General features: G+C 42.8%; 1 protein-coding gene across 10 annotated transcripts in view; it reads right to left on the reverse strand.

Annotated features, from left to right (window-relative positions):
• Positions 1-17,443, reverse strand: part of myo6 (myosin VI) — a 129,630-nt gene that overhangs the window by 101,067 nt on the left and 11,120 nt on the right. For all 10 annotated transcript variants that reach the window (XM_011491916.3, XM_011491913.3, XM_011491912.3 and 7 more), the window contains exons 2-8: positions 10,673-10,807; positions 6,040-6,109; positions 4,627-4,700; positions 2,587-2,716; positions 1,901-2,006; positions 1,613-1,668; positions 1,435-1,532 (exon numbers count right to left, since the gene is read on the reverse strand). In XM_011491916.3, the coding sequence (XP_011490218.1) occupies positions 1,435-1,532; positions 1,613-1,668; positions 1,901-2,006; positions 2,587-2,716; positions 4,627-4,700; positions 6,040-6,109; positions 10,673-10,789 (651 nt within the window). In that variant the 5' untranslated portion in view covers positions 10,790-10,807. The remainder of the gene's footprint in view (positions 1-1,434; positions 1,533-1,612; positions 1,669-1,900; positions 2,007-2,586; positions 2,717-4,626; positions 4,701-6,039; positions 6,110-10,672; positions 10,808-17,443) is intronic.

Here is a 17,443-nt window from a genome sequence, read left to right on the forward strand (position 1 = left end):
AAAGAAGCAGGGCAGTGGAGATGCCTGATGAGGGGCACAGAGGGAAAAAACGAAGCCAAATTAATCAGCAGAATGGGTAATGGAACAATAACCTTGGAGCTGTTGACCTAAAGGGTGCTGATGGAAATGGAAACACTGTTGGCCAAAGGAGAGGAGGAAGGCGTGTTCTTAGGCAAAGAAAGAAGAGGAAAGGCAGGAGTGTAGGGCAAGGGTTTGCAACCCAAAGCTCCGGAGCCACATGCCGCTCTTTTATTCCTCCCTTGTGGTTCTTTGACTTGGAAAAAAAATGCTAACGGTTTAAATAAGTATTGGTTTGGTAAATTTGGTTAATTTGTTTTTAGTTTTGTCATTGTTTAGATTTAAAACATGTCAGATGACTGAGCAAAAGGATAGTCAGAGAGGTTTATTACTAGAATAAACCTAAAGCACAAAATCCAGATGCTGTTAGGAGGGCAAAGTTAATTGCATTAACAAATAACCTATAGGTTGTGTTGTTTTTCTTTGAAGAAATTAAATCCTCCCAATGTTATCTTGTTTATATTTGATGGTAAAAGGAGATGATAGAAAATACCATGTTTGATTTGACTTTATAGCATTTTTTATTCAATTAAATCTGCTGCAGCAGAAGGATCTTATTTGAAACAGGCTGTATTTTAGAGAATTAAGAATTTGTATGTGCTGCTGTCAAAAAAATAATAATAAAATGTAACACTATTTTAATCCAATTAATGTAAATATTTAAAGGCTACATTTTATAAACAAATGGTCTAATGGCCACAAAAAAATTAAGTTTTTTTTTCCTTTGTCTAAATAGTGACGTGGGACTTTTTGGCTCAACAAGAAACTGGCCCTAATGGCTCATTTAGCTTTAAAGGTGGCAGACCCTTAGAGTAACTTTGAATGTAGGAAACTTTGACAGAGAACACTAAAGAGAGCAAAGCTTATGGATTTTTGGAGCAGGGTCAAGTTTTGAAAGAGGAGTTTGCTCAAAGTCTTCTGTAGGTTAAGGGAAAAGGTGATGACTCTGAGGTTGGAAGATGAAGGTGTGATGTTAAATGCAGCGAAGCAGGTTGAGATGTTTGGACACGTTGTGAGGAACTACAAGGAAAGAGGCTTAAAGGAAGACCACTAAGAAAGAATGCGGTCTTCCTATAGGCCTGAAGGTCCTGAAGATGAGCGACTCAGCCCGACTCCTTCACTACATGAGGGGCAAAGCCAGGAGGATGCAGAGGAGAGGAATAGATGGAGGTGGATGACTCGCTGTGTCGTCCCCTAAGGGGAACACTCCAAGGGCAATAAAAAAGGGTTTTCTGTCAAAATAAAAGCAGTTCTGTAAACAAAAAAACAGATTTAGCTCTCAAAGTCGAGCCACAGGGTATCGTTTTTAATTCACAACTTTCCACCTACAACTCTACTAAAAACACGTGGAAGCACCTTCTCATTGAAATGAATTTCCACAAACTTCCCGAAACGACTGCTGTTGTTGTTCCGAACGGTTTTTGCATTCCCGAAAGCCTCCAACAAGGGGTTAGCTGCAGAGAGGAGAGAGTCGAGTCACAAAACAAAAAAAGCAGGAGATGAAACAAGCTGAAGAGGAGAACGAAATGATTACCTTCCACTATCCTCTCATCTATATCCTGGCCTGTTCCATACGAGGTTGTCAAGTACCTGAAAGACCAGGAGAGTCATTGTTCTGTTTTCCAGAAATCAATTTAGCAAATGTCCAATCTGATTTTGTCTTGTGTTAGAAAGACTTCATAAGCTGGGCTTGAAAAGGAGTTTCATTTTGAAATGCACACTATAATCTAAACTTTTTTAAAAACTAATTTGAAGGAAAAATGCAGCTAAAAGCTAAATGTAAAGACATATTTTTGTAAAACTGCAGAAATCTTGGTCACACCTGAGTACAAACTTGGTGTTTTCGGTCTTGCCGGCGCCGGACTCTCCTGAGACGATGATGGACTGGCTCATCTTCAGGACCTTCATGTCCCTGTATGCCTTATCGGCTGAAACGGCACACAGACGGGTTAGGCTGGTAGATTACAGTTCTCTGCCTCAAAGGCACAAAGCTGACCCCAATAATCACAGAGATATCGAACGCCAAACTTTAATAACTACAAAGGTCCTGGAGAGGACCCAAGCTGAACTGGAGGACAGATCAAAAAGAACAAAAAAGAAATAAAGACGGATTTACTTTTATCAAAAAATACCAAAGTACAGAGTCATCTTATGTAGACGCATCAATGCTTCAAAAAAGATTAAAAAATAGAAAGAAATTTTGGTTTGTTTTCAAGAGGATTTTTATCAAACATTCAAAGAAAATAATTCAACACTAGAAATGTTTAATTTTTTCTTTATCATCACAGAAAAACACTCAGCCTGACTCAGAACAAAATAGATTTGGTGAAAACATGCAGAGTTTAACAACTATGGTCACACAAAGAGTCCAGTTAGAACAGAAGACTGAAAAAGACAGATTTGTCATGAAAGTATTTGAAGAGATTATGCTCAAGCCTGCAGGGCAACAAACAAGAAACGACAACTCGTTTCTTGTTCAAACCTAAAGGGGAACGTAGGTTTACCCACCGATGGCATAGACGTGTGGCGGCAGCGTCCCCAAAGACCGCCCCCGGTACTGTTTGATGGTTTCTGGTGAGTAAAGCTTTGGGATATCATAGTATGGATTGATGGCGATCAAAATGTTGGCTACAAACGTCTGGTAGAGGAGGAAAAACAAAGACAACAGGTGATAAAAATGTATTCCAGAGCTTAATAAAGCTTATTCAAGTTTTGAATGTTTTAGTAAATAATAAAAACGGTTTAACGTTGAAGACCATAGAACTCCTAAATCAGACAGTTTTTTTCTCTTTGAAGACTCACTTTAATGAAAATGCTGTTTTTGGTGTTTTTAACATGTTCTTGTGGCATTTTTCTCATGACGAAGGACAGATTAGGAAAATGAAGATTATTAAGAGTAGGGCTGCAGGATATAAGTAAAACCTGTGCTTTGCGATATTAGTGATCAATATTGCAATGACGATGTAAATTGTGACACATGAACAAAAAGTAAAACAACTAAATACATAATTTCCTTTTTAATGCAACAGTTTAATTTAAATAAACAGTCAACATAACTTAAATTACACATTGACCCTAATCTACATAGTTGGGGGGGGCCCCATCCAATTTGTCAAATGCTAAAGGATTTATTTGATTTGTTAAATACTTTAAGTTGCCTTAAGATTGTTTTAGCACATTTAAGGTTACCGTTTATCTCAACTTTCGGCAACTTTTGCAATATGCGTATTGCGCAGCTTAATATCGCAATAACGCTAAATTTGAGATTTATTGATCAGGCCTAATCAAGAGTATTACGCAATTAAGAGCATTTCTTCATTCAAATCGTTGTGAATCAGGAGGAGACGAAAAGATGCAGTTTGAAAAAGATTGTATTTGTGACGTATAAATTTCTTTTCCTTATATATGAGGAATCATGACAAATTTCAGCAAGATGTTTAAAACACCAAAAATACAGTTTTCATTGGAGTCTTTAAACTCTTAAATCCATTAAACACCACATAAGAGACATTGAAGTCATTAAAGTAATGATATCCCTTCTCTAAAAGGCTTCTAAACCCAACATCTTTATTTAATTCAATCAATATACAAGATCTTACAAATTAGTTAAATTCTCCTGTTCTGAAAAATAGATGAATGGGGGGGAAGCGGCTTTCATGATTTAATTGTGCCACAGATATTGTTAAAATGTGTCAACCTTAACCAAGGTCGACTGTCTCATCTCATCTTTTCCTTCATCTCGTTTCTTTGAAGAAACAAAATCAAGTAGGGCAGAGGTGGGCACTGAGGGCCGCATTCCTGCATGTTTTCCAGCATACCCTGCTCTGGCATGTTCTAATTGGCTGGACACACCTGAACCAGGTAATCAGCCATGAGTAGGGCAAGATTATTGGCTGGACACACCTGAACCAAGTAATCAGTCATGAGTAGGGCAAGACTATCTGGAAATCATGCAGACACACCGGCCCTCGAGGCCTGGAATTGCCCACCCCTGAAGTAGGGGTTCGGAGAAAAAAATGGCAATTCAGTTTAGCAGCGCACTACCCTGAATGGACACTAGATGTCAGTGTTCATCCACTCCTGTCCACGTTGACCTCAGCTGCGGCCCTTCAGGGCAACACACACCTGGGTGCTGGGTACTCAGGTTTGTGACAGAGCAGCTCTATTTTTGTGAAGACGATGATTTTACGGCTGAAAAACACAAGCTGCTGACACCCGGCTGAAACTGCTGTTCTGGACAGGAGATGGTTGGATGGTCATACATAACATGCAAAGTATGCTTATAAACCCTAAGCACAAGGGCTGAAAAGTAAATACTCAGATCATTTTAAACTGGTGATACTGTAAAAGCTGCAGCAGCAAAAAAAATCTGACAGAGAAGTGAAATAATTAAATCCTTTTTTCCGTTCAGAAAACATGCAACAACAGAAAAAAGTCATTTTAAATAGCTAACAAGAGTTTATAAATACTCTATTTGGACAAAGTTAGAATCGTTTTAAACAAATAAATGTAAGTTTGTTATAAAATCTTTCCAAAAGCAGCACTTACATAAATCTTGTCTTTGCTGTATCTCACTCGAATGTTGTTGAGCAAAGTGGCTTCATTCAAGTACATGAGAGAGCCTGAGGAGCACAAACACACAATGAGGTTGCATCTTTAATAATTTATAGAGCACCGTGCAAAAAGTTTAGGCAGGTGAAGAATCCTTTAAGAAACAAAACTAATGATTGTTTTGTTTTTTTATTCATTTATAAAGGTCAATGTCTTACAGGTTTGACTGTCCGATCCATGTCTTACAGGTTCACAAGGTTGATCAACTATTTATTCCAAACTAGTGCTGATAATCATCAATGCCACATGTAGGTTGAAACTCAGTCATGAACTGAAACTAAAAAAGCAGTGTAGGAGGCTTCAAACTGGGTAAGAAACAGTCCAACTTTACTACCAAGGTGGGGCTATGAAAGATAGCTTCATATCATGGAAAGATTGAGCACAGCAACAGGAATCGAGGCATCTGCAAAAGCAGAGAGAAGCATTGAGGATTGTAGACGTAGCGGTCGGCCAAAGAAATTAGGGGAGCAGATGCTTATCAGTAGATATTCAGCAGTTCTATCAGTTCTGAACAGACAGAAACCAGTGGCAGCCAGGTAAACCCATCTACTACCCATGAAATCATCACCAGAAGTGTCTTCATGGAAGAGGTGCAGATAAAAAGACAGACATCTTAAAATAGAAACAAGACCGAGCAACTCAAGTATGCAGGAAAACACAGGGATGCTGTACACTGGATTGATGACTTCCAATTTTTAGTAATAGTCTGTAGCAGAACTGGAGAGCGATGCAATAATCAAAAACTGTAGGCGCCAGTGAAGCATGGTTGGAGGTTTCTTGAGCATTTCGGGCACACAAATGGAGTTGAAATGGTGTTCTCGGAACTGAGAAGTACCGGCAGATACTTTTCCATCACACAGAAACCATCTATGAGGCGTATGTGTACAAACCCGAACAGTCATTAAGTCATTAAGAAATCCCTTCAGCGGAAACAGGATGGCACGGTCCACACATAACCCTGATGTCAACATCACGTTGTGTGTCTGGGACTTCACAAAGAGGCAGAAGATTGAGCCCCCATCCACAGAAGATCTGAGGTTAGTTTGGAAACAACCCACCAGCTGAGTTCCTTCATCAACTGGGAGCGAGGGAACCAGAAGAACTGATGCAGTTCTGAAGGGAAAGGGCGCTCATGCCAAATATTGATGACTCTTTTGGTCATTCGCTGCATTTTAATGAAAAGAAAGGATTCTGAAAACAAACATCTAATTTTGAAAGGATTCTTGGTTTGCAGCCTTTCTTCACAGCTGCCCAAAAATCTTTGCACAGTACTGTATATATATGTAATGCATGTATATATGATTTATCCTCAATAACATGGTGAGAGAGAAAGAGTGTGACAGGTCTCACAGTTATCCTCCACGTGTTTGTCGACTTCATCCTCAGCGGGGAAGACTTGGTTTATCGGAGCCAAAAAAGTCTGGGAAGAAAGAAATGATCATGAAACATCCATGAAAATATCACATGTGAATGCAAATGTTGAGAAGGAAAGTCTGATGATTTTGAGTTGTAGTTTTGGTTTTTACTTCTATCATGAGAAAAATTTTAAAAAATCTATTCTTTTTTTTAGAGGTCCTCTTTGTGGCCCTGTGATGTGGTTCTAGCTAACAGCCCTCCAAAAAGCCTGCTGAGGGTTCAAACTCCAGAGCAGTCATTGTGTCTTTGAGCAAAACATCCAACTTAATAAAATCACTGTAATGGATGAAACACATACAAAGTAAAACAGTTCACTACTTTCCATTTACTTACCATAAATGTTTGATTAAAAAAAAACATTGAATCCAACCAACTGATTAAAATGATCTATTTATGTAGTTTGAATCTAAAGGGGAATTTTTTTTTAAAAAGCCATAAAAAGAATTATTGCTCTACAATAAATTTTATTTTACTTTTCCTGTTTTTTACCTTCCATAATCTATCATTTTAAAAGAAAGCTCATCTTTAAAAAATAAAGCAAAAAGTTTGACATTTTTAGATAACGTAATGTACGATGAGCTCAAAACAAAAATCTATTTCTCTATTCACCAACAAGTCTGTTTCGTTTTGGACCAATCCGATATTTCCTTATAGTAACAATCCACACACAACTCCATACGTTTTAGGTTGCAGCAAAATGTTCTGTAAACTTAAGGTTCATGCCTGTATTTTGTAATTCATCGGTTGCTAAGCTTTTGACATTTAACAGACGTTTTTGGTAGGAAGAACAACATTGAGCTGAAGTGCAGCAGTTTCTTCCATAATCTGCATTGACTGAACTCTTTGCTGCTCTGGTTTTCAGCAGCTCACATTCTTCAAGCTGAGCTCATTCTGAAGGGTTTAGGAGGACATGTGACCCCAGAGTTTTTGAACGCAGGGCTGCGATGCATTTCTATGACTTAAAAAACAAAAAGTTGCTGCTAGAGGCTTAAGGTTGTTTTTTTCCAGGCCTTTTTAACTGGCCTCTGAGCCCCAAAGGCTGCAGTGCTGAGGTGACGTACAGTCCTCTTATTCATTCCAGTTGTTGTATTTTCCTAATGGTCTCTGAAAACGAAATGGTTTTTCTATGTAAAAAAGCCACGTGAGGAAAAACGGAAGACATGATGCAAGACTAATAATCTGAGACGGGAAAAAGTGACTTTTACATGAGGAGCAGCTTCATTATGTACTTTACTTACTGCCAGTAAAGCATTTTACTGACCTTTATATCAAAACGAAGCTCTAAAGTTCATTCATATATTTTTACCTTTAAGGTCACCTCAAAAGGACAAAGACTCTGCTTTTATTTTGAAAGAGCATCCTCCTCCGCATGTGACACAGCACTAGGTAAGACACTGGCACAAAGTGGCTGCAGCCGCATAAACTGGACTTTGTTTTTATTTCTTCACACTATTACAGGATTCAATAAAACAATAAAACCCTACTGCAGATGGACAGCCTCCTCTCACATAAAGTCCTTTATAAACATTTAGCTCTGACAAAACATCTACCACCAAAAAAAAAACAAAGAAAAACACACAAAGCAGAATCTTTTGGTAGGGAAGTTTCACCTTAAAGACATAAAATGTCTGCAAAATGCAACTTTATGTACCATGACACTTCATTTCATGGTGCTAACACAAAAATGCTCAGCGTTATAGAGATGACCAAGTGTTTGGAAATGTTCTTCCTTAAAGTCCTAATCATGATCTATGTTCAAAGAGTTCCCAGTGGATCTTTAATTGGTATGATTTTAGCCTAAATCAATAAACCTGTGTCGTTTTCTAGGACATAGTTTCTGCAGAGCAGCAGGAGTTCATTAGGACAACTGAGTTGTGGGTGGGACAGTTGAAAGGGAGTAAGCCTGCCCTGAATTCTCACCTTTCTTCATAAGCTGCGTTTACATGGGCAAAAGTATTCGGAAAGAAAGCCTGATCGCAAGGAAAATGCGTCATGTAAACACGCCGTTTGGAATACTCTGCCCCGATCAGATTTGTTCGGTCTTTTTCCGATCGAGATAGGTGGGTTATGCCGATGGTTGATCCGATCGTTGTTCATGTAAACGGTTCATTCCGATCGTGTGTCACTTCTGCTCTGGTTTACATCATGCATAGACGGTGTTTCGCTGAGAGAAAGCTTTGGAGCGCAAACAGGACCGACCGGGTGCTCTGCGAACGCCCGGGGAGAAGCGCCGCTCCGCCCTTGCCGCGTTGGCTTTTCGCCTCTCCCCTCTCTTACACCCCTCACGAGGGGGCGCTTCGTACCCCTTGACGTCTGGACCCTGCCCGGTCCGGGCTCAGGTGCCGGTGTCTCTGAGCAGAGCAGCCGGATTTATAACTTTGTGTTTGAGGGGAAGGGAGGATGCTTTGTTACGTGTGCGTTTTGTTTTGTTACATGTGGAAGACTTCGGACTGCGATGCGTCCAGCCGCTCTGGGTTAGCAGCTGCCGGAGTCAGTAGAACCATGTCACACAGCGGCTTTGGGGCGGTGTGTGAGCTTTTCAAAGCAGAAATGCCGCTCAGTCCTCAGAGACCGTTCAAACAATCACGTGGATTTGTGTTTCCAGTCGTGTCCCGACTAAATAAAGGCTGATGTTATTCCCACAATTTATGTGCAGCCAAGATGCAGATTGCAGCATTTCCCGCATGCATTTTGTGTTCATCCAACAAGGCTAATGTTGTTAGCGCATGTTAGCCTCTCTTAGTCCTGACTTCTTCCAGCTCCGTTCTTCCACAAAAAAAAGCAATGACCACACAGATTAAAAATAAAATGATGAGCAAACAGGCGCTTCATAATATTCATAACATTAATAAAAGCATGTTTGGAAGATCGTCTCGTATATTACGGAGCTGCTGCATGAATGTATGTGGCAGCTAGGTTTGTTTACAACAGGACTCATTTCCTCTTCCAGTATTTTCAACACTACTGCGCATGTGCAACTGATTTATTCCAACCGAAAGTGTGACCATGTGAACGTTCGTTCTAATCGGAAAAAGTTTTTCTGATCCCATGTACACGGTTGGATTTTAATCTGACCATTGATCCGATCAAGATATTTTGCGCATGTAACCGTGGCTTATTTACACTCTCTACCGCTGGTTTACAACTCCAACTTAACATTAGCAGTGCAACAAAAAAGGCAAGAAATTTCAGATCTATTCAGTCGTACAGTTGGGATCCAGATTTCAGCTCAGGAAAACAAAGACGTACATGGATCCATTTGTCTGCAAGTGGACACATCCGCACACTGACTGTAGCACTTACATCACAGCTACAGGCTTTTTCAAACTGTACATTTTTTGTTTGCTTCTGATTCACAATAATTTGAATAAAGAAATGCTCAGAAGTGCCTCTTTTCACTTAATTTTCGTTACAGATGTACTCCATCGTGAGACAAATACCACAAGATCATGTTAAAAGCACCAAAAACACAATTTTTATTGGAATGGGTGTTTAAAGCGGTCTGTGATCATGAGTGCAGGAATATAATAAGACTGTTTAAACAGCTGCATTGCCACTAAAAGACTGTGGTGAAACTGCTGCAGAAACTGCTAATAGTCAGCGACACCAGCTGTATGAGGAGACAGGCTGTAATTCAGATTCAGGAGAGCAGGCGGAAAAGGCTTGTACAAATTAGAATCAATGCACTTTCCCTTTTAGGTACGATTCGACAGAGCAAACACAAAGTCACCCTGAGACACACAGTGGCATTGAACCACGGCAGCACCGTGCTTTATTAGCTGACAGTAAACAGAGGAACATCTTTCAAAGAAAAGACTGGAAGTGCAGCCTTTACGTGGAAAAGTTCAAAGGCTGTCAGGCAGGAAGCTGTGCTGCCTCCCACACTAATGGTGACATTAAAAGCTTTGCCAGAGCCGATATAGGACATTATTCAGTGGAAAAGTGAACTTCCAGGACATGGAAAGAGCAAAATAAGTACTTGTCTTGCTGAGAGAAGCCACTTGATCAGTCACTAAATGTACCTGAATACATTAGACGGGGGCAGTCTGGAGGGTATTTTTTTAAAGTCCTGGTGCTTTATTGTTTCAGCAGTTGTAGAGTATAAAACATGTTGTGGAAAAAACATGTAACTTAATCACGTTTCCTCACGATGTGAGGAAAACCTGCGATATGCGATAGTGATCAATAGTGTGATGACAATAGTATTTGCAACCTATGAATATTTTCATTTCACTGCACCATTTTTGTTTAAAGAAAAGTCAGAATAACGTAAACTATATTCCAAATGACCCTCGTCTACATAGAAGGCAGGCATTTAACATAAAAGGCTCAATTCGATTGGTCAATGACGTAAAAGGGGTCCATCCAATTGGTAGAATGTGTAAAGGGCTCAATTTGATTCATTAAATACTTCAAACTGCCATGAGATATTTCAAGCATGTGTGTGGACATTTAAGTGAACCATTTGTTGCAGTTTAAGCGGTCTTGTGAAACACGAATGTCTCACAGGCTGATGACGATAATTTGGGGTTTATTGTGCAGGCCTAACCACATGCATCAACTGTACCTTTCCCTTCTGTTTCAGAGGTTCGATGGTGAGGCTGTCCGATCCGATGTCCACTATGGTTCCCAGCTGGAACCCATCCGTTGGGTGGGGAGCCCACACTGGCTTCCCATCCTCCATTGCACTTCAGTGAAAGCTCTGGGGAAAAAATAGAAGAAACACTTAGAGAAATGCTGTTTTGTGGGATGGGGCTATCAGAAACTCTAAAGTTGAGGTAGTGTAGCTATTTCTTAAAACTGTGGCAGAATCAAACTCCATGCAGATCGTTTTTATTTACAAAGGGCTTCTGTCATTGTAGCTTCTGTAACCCTTGTGCTATCTTAGATGAGCCCAGCCTTACATTGACGTGTTCTCTCTACCATGACAAAGGTGGATAAAGGTGGAAAGATTTCATGTAATCCATGGACACCAGTGAAGATCACAAATCACTGAAGAAAAAAGGTTCAGAGCACTGTCTAGTGGGTCTAGATGACCCAACTCCCAATGTTAACGTGCCTAGGATAGCACAAGGGTTAACAACGCCATCATTTCTGCTTAACAAAGGCTACAGACTCCACAAGATTTTCACAATAAATGTACTGCTAAAACTGAAAAAAATAAGTTCCTGTTTTAAAAAGGGTTGTGTCCTTACATGCAATTTATTTCCCTGGTATTTGCTGTTAATCTAATTTCTACTGCAAGTGTATCACAGTCTGAAAATAAAGATATATATTCCACTAATTCATTGTAGAGTATGGACACTCTGATTTTATTTTATTTTTTAAACTTTAAATGCATCAAAGCATTTTGATTTAATAGAATATTTAATTTCTATTTCTTGCAAAATGCCTAAAAAAATATAATAGGAAAGGAATAAACAGGATTCACCGTGTGTTCAACTCTCCAGGGCTCTGTGGCGGCTAGAAGACAGACCACACCGTTTCAGAGTCAAAACAGCAGTGGATCGTGTTACTACGGTTACAGAAAGAGGGTTGTTCTCTCGAGGGATAAACTACCTCTGCTGGCACAAAGCAAGGCACATGAGATGCAATTTTATTTGATTATTGGAGTGGAAAAACATTTCCGTAACAATGATATTTAATAATGTGGCAAAGCCATTGGGCACAAAACTATGTAACTGCCAACAAACCTCTACTGTTGAGGTTTGGCAATTAAACCCAGAATCAATGCACATGACATTTACATGAAAACTATTTTTTTTTTTTTTTTTTTTTTTTAACCTTGTCCTGTCCAACAGCTGGGCAAACAGATGAGAGCTGAGGGCCTCTTGTGTTGGACATATTTTACTTTAACAAGAGGGGTTATTAATCTTCAGACAAACCAAAGGTATGTCTGAATAAACCCCTTTTGTAATTGAGGCCAAACTTTATTAATTTCAAACATGTTTGAAGATCTTTGGTGTTGGACCGGACGGAAAAGGAAAGAGGGGAAGAAGAGAGAGGGACGTTAGAAAGAGGGGGGGAAGGAGGGTGATAGTAGGAGGGGAAGGGGGATAAGACAAGAGAGCAACAAGTTTACTGGTTGTTAATCACCATGGTAAGGCTCAAATGCAGTACAAAAAGGGCGGAGCCTGTCCACACACACACCCAAGTGTCAAACACACCTGCTAGTTGCAAAAATGTCCATCTGTCGACATGTACACAAAACAGATAGTGCTCACACGCATACTTATGCCTTAAAACCAACTAGTGTGAAACATTTCAGTCATTCAGTCACGCAAACCGCCAGTGCAAAGGTGAGCCAACACCCGTGCTCAGGTGAGTGCTCATGTTCTTCTAATATGGATGGTGGAATGTGTAAAGAAGGAAGGAGAGCGCCCAGCCATCCCCACCCCAAGACCCCCACCGCAGCAGCAGCGGCAGCCGGAATCCCCCCCACGCCACACGGAAACCGGCAGGGAACAACCGCCGCCCGGGCGACCAAGCCCGCCACCCAGGCCAGGGCCAGCAGGACCGCCGCAAGGCCCCCCAGAGCCAGAGAGCAGGGAGGCACAGAGGGAAAGAGAGCGCCGCCCCAGCCCAACCAGGAGAACAGCCCCCCCGCCGCGCCGGGAGAGCCCAACGCAGGGCCCCACCGGAGAGGGACGCCCACAGCCCCAGACGAGCACCCCACCACCACCCAGGAGTTCCGGGCATCCCCCCGCCCCAACCCCAGGTACGAGCCAGGACCCCCCAAGGGAGACCCGCCCCGCACTCCAGGCAGCCATCCGCCCGGCCCACGGTTGGTCCAGGGAGGAGCAAGGCAGGGGCCCGCCGCCCCCGCCCAGGAGGGGGGAACCCCGGGGAAAAAAGAGGGCCCACAAGGGGTGTTGTAAATATGGCCCGACCAGGCTCGGCCACAGTTGGAAGTTAGGCGGGGCCCAGCGCTCAGGAGCAAGGACCAGAACCCACCCCCCAGGGACACCAACACCCCCGGCTCAGATGTAATGTGAACCCCCCCACCGCGCGGAGAGAGCACCGCCGGGCCCAGGAAGCCGGCACCCCGGGGACACGGCCGCCGCTGCAAAGGGGCCCGTACCCCCCACCAGGGAAGAGGCAGGGGACAGATGGTCCTAGGTCCCACCTTCCTTGCAAAATGTGTGTGCGTATATGTGTGTTTAAGAGGGTGTGTGTGTGCATGTGTGTGTGTTTATGTTGGGATGTATATATTGAGGGGGGAGGGGTGTGTGTACTAAGGGGGGTGCAGTTAAAATTGGCGGGTAGGGCACTAAGGGGACATCTCCTGATTACTCACAGTGATGTCCCCTCACCCTCCCCACCAAGGGGCCCTAAATGTCTAAGGTGCGGTTAAAATTGGCGGGTAGGGTGCTAGGAGGACATCTGCTGCTTGCTGGCAGTGATGTCCAAGCACCCCCCCTACCAAGGGCCCTACATGTCTAAGGTGCAAATAAAACCGAAAGAGGGGGGGACCACTCCATACGGCAACCATAGGAGGGGGGGCCACTGCCTAGTAAACCCCCCCCCCCAAGGCTCATCGCAGGCTAATCCCCCCACCCCCTCACCCTATTATGAGGTTATATGAGGAAGGGGGTAAATTGGGGACAGCTGGTAGACTGTCCCCCGGTGGTCAAACAGCTGTCCCCCGCCCCCCCCCCCAGCAAGGGGGCCAGGCCCACCCAGCCCAGGGGCCCCACCCCCGGAGGCGCCGACACCCCAGGCCCAGCACCACCCACCCCACACAGAGGGAGAGGAGCCAGAAAGCGCCGGCCCCCCCCGGAGCAAGCCCAGGCCCCCACCCCCAAACGCCGGCCCTAGAAGAGCTCTGGTCAGGCCTCGACGGGACCGAGGCAGCCAACCGGCCGGGGAAACCGCCGATGGCCTCAGCGGAGACCCCGACCCGTCAACCCCCCCTGCCCCGTACCAATAGCGGCCCCCCCCCTCCCCCAGAATGCCCCCCCACCGGACCGGGCCGACAAGACCCCCCACCCCACCCCACCCCAGACCCCGCAGCCGAAGCGGATGACACCCAGAGCGCCCGGGGGCCCCAAGAGGGTTGTCCCGTCCCGCCCCAGAGCCAGGGAAGGGCTGATCCCAGCCCCAGGCGTAGATGGGAAGCCCATCCAGTGCCGCTGGGCCCCCCCCCCCAGCAGCGCCCCCCGCCAACCCCCCCCAGCACAGGCAAAGGGACCACCCCCCCAAGCCAAGCCAGAACACCACCCCACCCCCCCACCACGCACCCCCACACCCAAGCCCAGAGGACCACGCAGCGCCCCACCACCCCCCGCCAGGCACCGGAGGCCCCGGCCCCCACCCCAGCCCACGGCAGAAGGGCAAGGAGCAGCGACGACCAGGCCCCCCCATCCCCTAAGTCATGGAGTCAGCTATGGGAGACCAGAGAGACCGAATTCTTTCAAAGTTACTTGAACCTTGGGCTGACATTTTTTCCAAGCTGATCTGATCAAGCAGCAGATTTCTGTGTTGACTTATATTTATATTTTTCTTGCTTTTCCAATTTATTAAAATAGTTTTTTTAGCAATGCAAAGAGTTATGAAAATGATAGAGCCTAATCCTCCTTCTACATCGATGGCACTCATGTCACCAAGCACACAAAGTGACGGTGAAGCTGTGATTGAAACCTTAAGCCAGACTGATAAATCGGCACATACCTGCTGCCAGAGAGCCTGGACAGGCGTGCAGAACCACAGTGCATGCATGTAATTGTCGGGTAGATTACTGTCACAGTGCTGACAAATGTCTGAGTTGCTGAGACCCATCTTGAACATCCTCTGTCCAGTGTAGTAAATTCTGTGAAGGGTTTTAAAATGGATTAGCTGCAGATTTGGACTTTTTGTCAGTTTAAAGGTGTTTAGACAAAGTTCTGACCAAAAGCTTCCATCTGTGCTGATGCTCAAATCCGCATCCCATTTTGTTGTCGGAAGTGAAATGTTATTATCTAAATTACATAAAAGTTTGTATATTTTGGAGAGAGTTTTATTCATTGAGAAATTGATCAGAGTGGTAACTACATCTGGTAGCTTTAAATCGTTGTCTCTGTATTTAAATTTTTTAGTAATACTTGATTTAAGTTGCTGATATTCCAAGAAGTTATTTATTCCATGTTTGAAAACTATTTTTAATTGAAAAATACTTTCACCTCAAAGAAACTAAAACACATACGCTAAATATGAAGAGCCAAAAAAAAAATCTGAATCTTGTAAGTACAGCAAAATTTAACAATATATAACAAAAGGTAATATATAGTAGTGGCAATCATAGAAAAACCATAGCCAGCCAATCTATATATTATTTACAGTAGTTACCAACTGAGTGGCCTCGTGGTAGAGTGTCCACCCTGTGACTAAAAGGTTGTGAGTTCACATCAGAGTCATTCAAAAGACTCTAAAACTGGGACCCAATGCCTCCCTGCTTGACACTCAGCATTAAGGGGTTGGATTGGGGGTTTAAACCACCAAATGGTTCCCGAGCGCAGCTCACCGCTCCCCCAGGGGATGGGTTAAATGCAGAGAACAAATTTCAAACACCTAGGACTTTAACTACTAATGGGACTTTTAACTTTAACTTTAATAGTAATTATGAAAACTTTAAGCTGCTTATCAAATTGATTTAGTCAAGTTAAACTTGTAAAGTTACTTTAGGTTCATTTTGTTTTGTTAATTTCTTAGAGTCCCACTCTAATCATCTTATCTATTGTAAAAGTGTTCAAAGTGGTCTTTTAATGATGAAATGCAATTTTTTTGCTGCAAAATCAAAAAACATGTCGTTTTCTAGGACATAGTTTCCGCAGAAACAACTCAGATATGCTCTGAATTGTGTGTGTGTGTGTGTGGGGGGGGGGGGGGGGGGCACTCTCTGCAGAAACAAAAAAAGTCGACCAATGTTGGAGTTTTCCAGCCATACATATTCCAGCTCAGATGAATGGAGCAGAGCAGGGAGCTTGTGGCCCGCCCAGCGTATATTCGACGTAACAAATACGATCGTTTTCAATGGCATTTTTTTGGTCTGCTCCTCATTAACCATGATTTGAGTGGGAAAAAAAATACTGAGAAACACTGTGTTAATCGTGATTTTCTTTATATCCGTCCTCCATCGTGACAAAAACGCTAAAAGAACACGTTAAAAACACATAAAACACTATTTTCAGCCGAGTGGATCTTCAAGAAATTTGTCCCCCAATCAAAATCTATGTATGTTCAAACCGCATTTGTAATATTAACCATCAAAGTTGTTGGACTGCTAAGAGAAAAAAATCCCTCAATAGACACAGATCTGAGATTCCTTCATCCGCACAACTGTGGCCATTGAGAAACAAATTACAGCTGCTCGTTCCCATGAGGCCTCCAGCCAAACTGCAAATTCAATAACGGCTGAGTTTTCCGAGGGAACTTAAAATAATTACCTTTCAACAGTGCAGCACTGAGGTTTGCACTAGCAGACAAACAGAATCAATTAAGGATATTAAAGTCCCCCCCCCCTTGCTGGATGCAGAGCATCTTTTATCAGAGCAGCCTGGCAGCTCCTGAAGCTGCAGGACAGCAGCAGTTTGTTGCTATTGGATGTCAGCAAAACCCACCTGGGAGCCGTGACGTTGCTAGCTTGCTTCTTTATTAAAGAAAACAGTATGTACAAACTAATTATGACAACGATGTCAAGCAGCCAACATTTTTCTTGACATTTTCCATTTTGTATGTTTACTTTGAGTTTGCTCAAACGGCCACAATAATAACGGTAATGTAAATAACATTGGCGGACTCAAACTAAGAGGATACGTTAGTGGGTCGCCAACCCCAAATTAGTTCTTAGGACTTTTTTTTAACCCACTTTCATGTTTTTTTTTTTGCCTTCAACTGTTATTGAACCAATCCCTTCAACATTGGAGCTTTAACTCCAGCCTGTGTTATTTACGTGTTGCTGGAAGCATCTCCAGAGTTTAAGGGTTAGATTAAACCACTCCCACCTGACTCCTTTTATCCCCATTTGCTTGACATTTTTAGCTCAGTACTTGTAGTAAAAATATATATATATTTTTTCATCTTTATGTAAGAACCTTTTGATTTTATACATTTACAATATACCATGTTGGGTAAAGTTTATTGTTTAAGAAAAGAAAAAAATGTGACCCAAGATTTTACTTTATTTGGTTATAGGGTTAGCATTCCACTGCTACATGCGACTGTTTTGTTTACACTCCCATTGATAATTTGGCTGCTGCAAAACTTTTCCACAATTCTTGAATAATCTTTAGGCAAGTCGACATAAACCCTGATCCTAACCATAAGCAGTGCAGTGGTGGACACAAATTACCAGGAAGCTAAC

Source organism: Oryzias latipes, chromosome 24 (genome assembly GCF_002234675.1).
Source record: "Oryzias latipes chromosome 24, ASM223467v1".
NCBI lineage: Eukaryota > Metazoa > Chordata > Actinopteri > Beloniformes > Adrianichthyidae > Oryzias > Oryzias latipes.